The 10,863-nt window shown below is 31.7% G+C and overlaps 1 protein-coding gene across 1 annotated transcript; it reads right to left on the minus strand.

The window, feature by feature from the left end:
- Positions 1-118: 118 nt before the first annotated feature.
- On the minus strand, positions 119-8,842 carry LOC148603668 (uncharacterized). The gene is made up of 7 exons (XM_088551726.1): positions 8,672-8,842; positions 6,513-6,547; positions 6,089-6,108; positions 4,555-4,594; positions 3,848-3,889; positions 3,154-3,271; positions 119-2,455 (listed from the first exon to the last, which is right to left on the minus strand). The coding sequence occupies exons 1-7, from the start codon at positions 8,814-8,816 to the stop codon at positions 2,406-2,408; spliced, it is 450 nt and encodes a 149-aa protein (XP_088407852.1). The 5' UTR covers positions 8,817-8,842; the 3' UTR covers positions 119-2,405.
- Positions 8,843-10,863: the final 2,021 nt, after the last annotated feature.

Raw genomic sequence — 10,863 nt, forward strand, 5'->3', positions numbered from 1 at the left:
TATTTTATTTTAATGATTATGATATCAAATGTATTTATCTCATTGTACAAACCTCATTACAAGTATCTTTAATAAAATTTAAGTGCTACACCTTAGAGCAAAAATACAGCCAAGTTGATAAAGCTATCAATACTTTATTAAAGACATCTTAATAAATATTTTTATATAAACTTAATATAGCAAACAAAGGGTAAATTGCTATCAACTCCAAAAAATACATTAATATCCAAACTTAAAAATACTCATAGAGAATATCTACACAAAACCATGAGTTAAGCTTCACAAAAAAAATGTCCATGCCTCATCAGACTTAAGATACATGTACTCAAAACATTTTAGAATGCAAAAAGACAGTACCAAAGAAAGACTTTTCAAAACAACCATTACATATAAAATATTGTTAAGATAGTAAAATGAAACCTGTAAAATTTTTGTATTGATATAAGATATATATATGTTTTATTCTTGTAGAACGATAAATAACACAATGGTATACAGATAAACAGATAATTCAAACATGAAACATTGTACAGATGTTGGGTAGAATTTTCGATGCTGCAGAATAAATGAAAAATACATTAAATATAAAATGCAAAAGAGAATCCAGTCTTCCACTAATGATTCAAATAAATTTACATAATTTTCTTAATTTCGATTTTTGCAAAAAGAAAATTATTTTCTGAAAAGAAATTGAGTTTCAATTTAGGATAGGATGTCTATCAATGAAGTTTTGTCTTCACCATCAAACGCAGTGATAAAAAGGGTACCAGTAACCATTATCACTACATGTAAAACAGATTAGGACAAAGTCCAACAAAACATATCCTTAGTCATTTGGTCATTACTGCCAAGCACAATTATTTAAATGTTTTAAAAGATTAAGATAAATAAAATGACAACACTTTACCTTTGTTCATAATAAATAACAAGTTCATCTATGACCTATATTTAAGTTGAAGGCCACATCAGTGCATTAATAACTTCCGTGTATTACTACATTTTTAGCCTAATGGAAACAATTGTTTACAATATGTTTATGAAACTCTGATGCCCTGCATAAAGTAACCATCACAAAAATCATTTAAAGGGCATAAAATAAATAATATTAGTATCAATGTCCAAATGAAACTTGTCTCATAATGATACAAACACAATTATCATAGAAATAAAAAGTGTCAAAACATTTGTCATTGTAATATTTAACCTTCATAAATTGTTTGCTCCCCATTCCTATTCATTGGTAGGGAAAAAGGTACAACAAAAGGAAGGCAGGTAGCTAGAATGAAAGTAGAACTGTAAGAAGACAGGCAGGTAGGCTGAAAGTACAACAGTAGAAAGGCAGGCAGGTAGGTTGAAGGTACACCTGTAGGAAGACAGGCAGGTAGGTTAAAGGTACACCTGCTGGAAGACATGCAGGTAGGTTGAAGGTACAACTGTAGGAAGGCAGGCAGGTAAGTTGATGGTACAACTGTGGAAGGCAGGCAGGTAGGTTGAAGGTACAACTGTTAGAAGGCAGGCAGGTAGGGTAAGGGTACAACTGTAGGAAGGCAGGCAGGTACTTTCAGGGTACAACTGTAGGAAGACAGGCAGGTAGGTTTAAGGTACAACTGTAGGAAGGCAGGCAGGTAGTTTTAGGGTACATCTGTAGGAAGGCAGGCAGGTAGGTTTAAGGTACAACTGTAGGAAGGCAGGCAGGTAGGTTTAAGGTACAACTGTAGGAAGGCAGGCAGGTAGGTTGAAGGTACAACTGTAGGAAGGCAGGCAGGTAAGTTGATGGTACAACTGTGGAAGGCAGGCAGGTAGGTTGAAGGTACAACTGTTAGAAGGCAGGCAGGTAGGGTAAGGGTACAACTGTAGGAAGGCAGGCAGGTACTTTCAGGGTACAACTGTAGGAAGACAGGCAGGTAGGTTTAAGGTACAACTGTAGGAAGGCAGGCAGGTAGTTTTAGGGTACATCTGTAGGAAGGCAGGCAGGTAGGTTTAAGGTACAACTGTAGGAAGGCAGGCAGGTAGGTTTAAGGTACAACTGTAGGAAGGCAGGCAGGTAGGTTTAAGGTACAACTGTAAGAAGGCAGGCAGGTAGGTTTAAGGTACAACTGTAGGAAGGCAGGCAGGTAGGTTGAAGATAGGTCAGGTATAGGTATGTAATGAAGGTACAAACATACTTCATTTCACTACTAGAATCAGAAATTCATTTCACCTAATTTGCTAAGTCACTTTTTTTACTTATTGCTACGTAATATGATTTAAGTTCATACAAAAGAGTCGACATGAAATTTGACAATAAAGTTATGTCAGTAAAGCCTGTCTGGGTTGGTAAGAATGGGAAACAAAAAATTCAAACTGTCTTTGGCACAGATCTTGTTAAAATTAATAAATATCAGTTTTTTTTATGACATTGTATTTCAACTTCTCTTTGGAGCTCCTTGCAAGGTAACCACTAAATTTCTCTTCCCTACAAAATGAACTCTCAATTAGTAACATAGACCATTAAATTTAAAAAATCAAAATCAAAAAATAAAAATGAGCCAAATTAATCTGCTAAATTTATTTACATTATGCCTCATTTTCAATTTTATATGCAAAAATACAGTAAAATATACATGTAAAGTCAAAGGCCTTTACATCTACTTGGCATTTCTGTTTTTGTTAATAAAATATTCAAACCCTGACTACAATCAATTCTTTTACTTATCACTTTAACATCAATTGAAGTTTTTTTTTATCTGCCCTGGTGTCAAACTGGAACAATTATAGCATTTTTGTATACTTTAAAAAGGAAGTTTTACATGTGTACATTGAATTAGTATCGATTCACCGATTTGTAAGCAAGGATTGCTGACCTAAAAATTAACATGTGTTGCCCTAGTCATTGATGCCACCATCTAATATAAGTTTTATTAATGGTAAAGTTATACCATAAACAAATTTAGAATGATAAGGCAAATTATATGGCCTTTTTTCAGCAATAAGTGTGTGTGTGGGTAGTGAGACCATAAAAATGACGGTTCTAATTTTAAGGGGAAAGGTCAAACTTTATTTCTCTTCAGGTTGTATAAGAAAATTTTCTAAAATTTACAAAAATAAAGACATCATGAGGCATGACAGTCAATCCTCTTCTAATTTTGTTGACAGTCAATAATGAATTCTAACCTGCATGATCTCTGTGTTCACACAACCATATTCCCTGCCAAGTTCCAAGGTTCAGTTTTCCATCAGATATTGGTATACTAAGTGAGGTACCTATAAAGGCTGTCTTAATATGAGCAGGCTGAAAAAAGAAACTTTCTAGTCATTCATCAGTGTTGTAAAACTAGAAATTAAAGTTCATCTGAAACCTACATTTAATTTCACTAATAGTGGTAAGTATTAAATAAGATGTGAGTTTTGACATCATAACAACGGGCATTGAGACTTTATTCCTTACAATCAATTCCACAGTTTGGATATTTTGTGAAATAAACCAATGATTTGTAAATGCAAAAACAAATCGTAACTTGGAATTTACAATCCACATTAACAATATGAAAAGATTTAATAGATAGGAATTTAATTTATAAATTTAAAATTTCTTTTATAAATAAAAAGTGAATAATTTTGAAATGAAAAATTAAAGGGAAATAACTCATGACAAGTAAATGCAAAATAAATAGTAATTCAATTGAATGGTTTGTATCATTGTCATGATTGTGTTATAACTTTATAAAATTTAGAAAACATTTTCTTTATTAGTGAAGCATATCTTCAATTATTGTCAAAAACATAAAATGTGTGACATAAGGATCACTATCAACCCAAATATTTGCTAAGCATGAATAAAATAAATCTTGCTGTATATATACATTACCATATCATCAGGGCCTTCACATTTATGTCTGAATGGTGTGCTCTGAAAAGAGACAAAAGAAGCATTCAAATAATAACATAAGATAACGAGAGTATGTATGGTGTGTATTTCATAGAGACAACAATCATTTATGTTCTGTTTTTGGAACTATCTATACCTTATCTCCTGCAGATCAAATTTTTCTTCCCAAACATTTTTATCGAAGAAGACAGCAAATTTGTGACATATTTTAGGGGAAATGAGATGATAACAGCACTAACACCTTTTATAAAAGGAAAAGACAAAAAAACAAACAAAACCCACAACACAAAAACATTAAAAAGTACAAAAAAAATGGACAGCAAGTTCAAGATAAGAAGTTCCTGCTTCTTACTAGAAACCTGTCGGCTGCATTTTAACGAAGAAATAGTAGATGTACAAAATACTAAAAGGTCCTCAATCCCTAAATAAAGGAATCATTTCCTCTCCAAGCAGGTAAGCATTGAGCTTTGATTCACTTCATCATTATGGCTTCCGATATGAATGCAGGTAAGACTGCACTTAGTGATATTTACTAATTTTTCCATTATTTTTAATAAAATCAGGTATTACAAAATGTATAAGCATGGTATTGTTTAAAATTTTAGAATGATTCTGTATCAGTAGGGCTAATAAATGGTTACATGTATCAAACAATGAAATGAAACCGGGTCTATATACATACTTACATCTGGAATTAGTTTATTCAGCATTGTTTCCATATCCACCCTTTATAAAAAAAATATATTTTAGCAGAATAATACTATTCAATATAATATCATTGTCTTCAAAAATACATGTACATGTAAAAAGGTTCCTGGACACAGCATGATTATATCACTGCAGTCAGTTAAATTTTGCTGAATAGGAGCAGGTGAAGACACATTATTAGTTTTAGATACATATTTTAAGTAGTGAGCTACCTCTAACAGCAGGTAACATTAAATCAGAATTTTTTGACATTTGGTTCCCTTATTTCTCTAAAACAAACAAATAAATTTTGACAACATCATAACATTTTTGGTGTCACATAAAAATATACCAACATTTCAATTCACCTGTTTTGTAACTTGGGTTATTGTTGACAGAAACATTATCACCTCCATAATTATATCTTGCACCAGTTAACTTTCAATTTAAAATTCATAACATCAAAAACACAAATACAGTGAAACCTGTCTAAACCAAACCCAAAATATTCTTTAATAAACCTGTCTAAACCAATAAAAAAAAATTCCTTAAAAACCTGTCGAGACCAATCCCAAAATATTCTTTAAAAAACCTGTCTAAACCAATCCCAAAATATTTTTTTTAAAAACTGTCTAAACCAATGCCAAAATATTCTTGAATAAACCTGTCTAAACCAATCCCAAAATATTCTTAAAAATTGTAAACCAATGCCAAAAATATTCTTTAAAAAACCTGTCTAAACTACACCCAAAAATTGTGAAATCCTGTCTAACCAGTTTATGTTAGTGGTCCCTTTACATCAATATAAATTTATAGATTTCTTCAACCTTGGTAGCCCCAAAAACTGTCCAAACTTAAACCATTTTAAAATTCTGCATGTTCACAAAGTTTTTCATTTCTGAATACAAAGCATAAAGAAGAAGATTACAAAAAATATCAACTGGCACCCTATAAATCAACAGAAAGCTGGTCAAATGAAAAAAATAAATAAATGTACTATAGAAGATCTATTTTCCATGGAGTAATTAACTGTAATACATTCATTATTGTTATAGTTTGTTGTTCCAGTTCAGTTAAAATTTCAAACAGAATGTAAAAATTGCAAGGGAAAAGTAACATGCTGATTAAAAATTCCACCAATGAAAGTAAAACCCAGGAATAAAAAGTATTTTCACAGTAACAAACTAACCCTGATTTCATTTAATCTGATTTTATGCTTTGGTTATCAAGGATGGGGCCTTTCATGCTCAAATACACTGTAGCGACTTTGTTGGCAATGTCTCCACCAATGGCAATATACAAACTACCAAAAACACCCACTGAATCGCTGCATTAAAACAATCCCTTCCTAATTATTTAAGTCATTTCTGACAAAATAATATTGAGCCATTCAATTTCACACCCCTTATAGGACACTTCATACCAATTAACTTCAGTACTTAGTGATATAATAAAGTATGTTTGAAACTGTAAGTGCATCTTTTGTGACTGCCTGTACTAATTTTAACCTTTTTAAACATCTTCACTACTAACCTTACATCGGAATCCCAGTTCTGAAAAACAAAAAAATAATATTCAAATTGCAGTCCTTTTGAGGCTACTTGAAACATATCATATTCTAGTGCACTTTGTCCAAAGCCCTCTTTTTTATCCCCTTAGTAACTTCTTGTTTTCTCTATCTTTAATTCAAATTTAATGCTATACATGTTAATGTAAATCCTATCTTCACAATGTACATACTAATACAAATATGAACAGTGTTCTAGGAGTATCGATGATTTCATAATCTCGCATCTGCTTTCAAGACAACTAGAATTTGTTTTCATTCCAAAAGAATCAGATAATGGATTATTACCAATAAAGTGCCCTATAATTTGTCAGAGCTTCATTTAATCATGTTGATTGTATTTTTCTCAGAAAGAAGTCCCTAACATTCAAAATTAGAGAATTATCTTACCTCATTCAGACAAAGACTTGCAGAGGTGTGTTTGACTACAAAATAAATGTTATTCATCATCATCAGTGCTAAGTTTTCATAGTTTTCCCATCATTCCCCATGTTCTATGGTGAAATATCAATATTTGGAATAAAATGCTTTGGTTTGATATGTGAAAAGAGGAGAAATTAAAATAAGTGTTGACAGTAGTGTATTATATAATGCTAGCATTTTCTGCACAACCAACTCAAACTTGACAATATGTTTTTTTTATGGTATACAGTTTCTTCAAATGCTGACAAAGACTAAATATTATTTGACTGATCTTGACAAACAATATAATTGATGTACATGTAAAAATCCAGTTATAAAATTTTATGAAGATCAACCAACTAATACTCTAGTTATCACACAAAAACTAAATGTCCACAGACAACGACCTCAACAGCGCAATACCAATATATGACTGAAAAATTTTTAGTGATATAAAAAGAATTGTGAAAACTGAATGAGAAGTAAACCTTCTATGTCACTTTCAAATAAATCAATATATTTTACCCCATTTGGGCCTTTTTTCAAAAAGGTAGGGGCCACTGACCCCATTTTAAATAGTAAGCTTTCTCAAGCAGCAAGTATCAATAAACTTGAGCCAGAGCTTGCCGAAACTACACAGACTTTTTGTATCGCACTAGAACTCTAACAAATAGGCTTCTGGAACAGAGTTATGTTGCTACAAGATTGAAGTCATCACTACAGAAGTTTTATGGTCATTATCATGAACTCGTAGATCGTTATGGTGTATCCATCAGCACCATGAGAACTGATTTATTCAACGGGTCATAGTTTTCCTTCCCTCGTTTGTCTACCACGGACTTGACTTTTTATGAGCAACGTGGCGGGTGTTTCTAGAAAAGCAGAGGATGCTTACCCTACTGGTGCACCTGTTCCATGCTCCCAGTTTTTAGTGGAGTCCGAGTTGCTCATTTACTTTTGTTACTTTGTATGTATGATTTTAGTTATTTTATGTTCTTTGTTGTGTATGTCTATTTCCATGTCTGGTCTTTGTCCCTGGATTACATTCTTTTGATTACCGCTATAACCTTGGTTCCCTTGATTACTCATCCAAACTTCATCATTTGGTTAACTACAACTAATATTAAGTCCACACACACAATCGGAAAAATTAGAATGCCTAGAATGACAATGATGACAACATTATAACATAATACGACTGTAATTTTTTGTGGTTGTATAAAAAACCTATTGACAAGGACATTTACCCGTAGACCTGTAATTAAAGAGATTTGCAACTAACTGAAATCTCATATTATCACATGGCAGGGAACAAGATCTTGTACATACTTAATCAACAACTACAACTTGACTCAAATGATCTTATCTAAAAAAGTATTGTGATCATTAAAATAAAACCTTCAGTTTCCCATTCTACAATATTTTAGCCTCATGTTAATACCACATTTTTCTTCCTACCAAAACAAACAAAAAAAAAGTATTGAAAACAAGTTACCTAGCCCCTGATTTTTACATAAATGAAAATAATTCAAAATTTAATTCTTAGTTTTTACTTAAACCTATACAAAAAGATAATCAGATAAAATCTTCAGTTTCCCATTTTACCTCTTCTGGGAATCTGCTGCAATATATTTCAGATCATTTTATTAAAAGGGTAAAAAGTAGTTTAATAAATAAGTAGCTATAGAAAGGTCAGGAAATCTTCTTCTTTGCCATATGATAATTTTATTGATAAACTGGCTAATTAACAAGTTTTTTATCTCTGTAATTATAAGGTCGGATTCACCCACTGGGGCTTGCTCCCACTATCAAATATGCAGCCCCACTAGTATATAACCTTGAAAACATCCCCATCAAATTCTTCTAATTAAATCAACTCAATGATTTGAACGTTCTAACTCGATATTTCTACAATTGCTTTTGACCGAGTCACCCCCAAATCTGGTATCATCATTTGCGTAGTTCTTTAGTAGCAGGGCTGCATGTTTGATAGTGGGAGCAAGCATCTGTGATTCATCCAAACAGGTATACAACATTTTATCTTAATAATTGAAGGTAATATTGTTCCCAGCCAGATACCATACTAATATTTAGTCGCATGGCCTTGTAACCTGGTCCAATTCTACCAAATTCGTGTGGAAACTTACTATGTACGTTAGCCAAACCAATTTTGATTTGTTGTATTTCTGGAACTTGTCTAACAAATTCATCTGATATAAGATGACATCCTCTCTTCTTCGCGGGAATCGCTATTTCTCTCTGAAACCAAACACAACCCTCGGCCGTTGACATTTTCCTTTCTGGTACTTAACTATAACACTAAGGATGTTTCGTACCCAAAACATCTCGGCCCAACACAACCAAGTGGCAGATTTATCTTTAAAATGTATTTATATTGTCATATATTGAAAAATGTACACTCGAAAGCACTTATAAAAACAAATTTTTAAGAAACTTCAATTTCCAAGAGAGACAACTCACAATATTAGCCAATCAAATTTGATTTCTGAATTTGTTTCAGATTTATTGAAGTGCTCAGTATTTGTTCATTTTTTTTTATAAAAATGTTACGAAATGTGAGGGATTACAAATTTTGATGAGGTAGTAATTTTCAAGGGAGAAATCACTAACAATATTACTCATTATAATTGCTTTTCAAAATTGTCCAAGAGATTAATGATAGCAACAATCAGTGTAAACCATATCAAAATTATTTGAGAAATGCAGGTGTGGGGTGCTTACAAAACCAATTTTGAAGAAGTATCAGTTTTTCATCAAGATATCATTATACTTAATGTAAGTCAATCATCTTTGATTTCTAAACCTGATCTAGAGATTCACAGTGGCAACTTTTGGTGAATTTGATCTAAATCCACGGGAAAATGTAGGCATGAGAGTGCTTACAATTAATATTATTTGCTAAAAAATTACAAGGAATGACTTTTGTTCACCAATAAAAGTAAAGCAGGTACATTTTGGTAAGTTTTGATTCCAGAGGCAACAAATAAAATGTTTTATGTCAAGTAGATGGAAATTCAACAAAAGAAATAAACCTTTCATACCTTGAGGGTAAGCAGTGGAAACTTAAAGGAACTAGTATTTGTATTTGATTAACAGTGGATGATCCATATTTCCAAAAGGAAGCCCTAACCCAGGGCCAAAAATGGGAAAACTATGCATCTTATCTACTGGTATTAACAAATTTGTTTGATTGTCCATTGAACTATATTGTTTTTTGAATGGTGTTCATGTTTAACAGAAAAAATAAAACATTGTTTACATGAAAATAAAAAAAAGGGGGCACCTCCAAGCTAATTAAAACTAGCTCTTGTATTCGAGATAAATATTTACCAAAATATTATACTATAAATCTGCAGATGTATATATTAAAAATGCTCCTTGAATTTTGTCATAAAGACCTGTACATTACTTTGGCATCATTTATTAGAAACCATTCTAAATTAATGTGAAAACCAACCATTCCTCTGTTAGATACTTTATTTCTTGATACTGCGTTGTGCATTATTTTTATGTTTTGTAATTATTGTATGTATTGTATGATTTGTATACCTATTGTGTCTGAGGTTATCAATAATGTTGTTGTGTAATTTGTTTACTGCATTCCCACAATCAAGGAACATAGTGAACAAATTACAAGAGCTAGTTTTAAATTGGGGCATCTCTACATCTGATTAAGGTTTATACTAGATGACTCATTTTAATTATTTTTGTCCAGTAATAACAGTTTATTTTCTTTGTCTTCTAGTCCTTGTCTGAATATCTATTTTTTTCATATTGTGAAAGTTTTTTTTCTTCAATTTAATCATATCTAATTCAAACTTGGACATTTTAAACACTATAGAAATCTGTTATAATTAAAAACACTCTCAAATCACAGCTGGAAACAATAGAAGTGAAGTTATTTATTACAGCCTCTCACAGCTAAGTCAAGGCCAATGTTAAGTGTTACAGTAATTGTGTAACAGTGTAAATGTGATGGTAGACCTCATCATTGTCTGTTTATTGATCCAGAGGACACATATGTCTAATACATATATTAAAAAAGTTTTTTGAATCATCCCAAACTGAAAGAAGAATCTCTTTAAATAGGAGGAACCATGAATTTTTTCCCTTCTCAAATAGTCTTTAAGTTCACTATTTTCAACCCAAAGTAGTAAAACTTGTACAACTCTTGCACATCAATAAAACAGTTGTGAAAATAACATGTTTTAATGAATAACAAGATTTAATTAATGTCTGGTATCAATCAATCTTCATGCAACCATATTACTTAACAGTAGATGATACAATAAGAATACACATGCATCTTTTTTAAAAA

The sequence above is a fragment of the Perna viridis genome, chromosome 11 (assembly GCF_037379345.1).
Source record: "Perna viridis isolate PV_CMFRI_1.1 ecotype Kerala chromosome 11, ASM3737934v1, whole genome shotgun sequence".
NCBI lineage: Eukaryota > Metazoa > Mollusca > Bivalvia > Mytilida > Mytilidae > Perna > Perna viridis.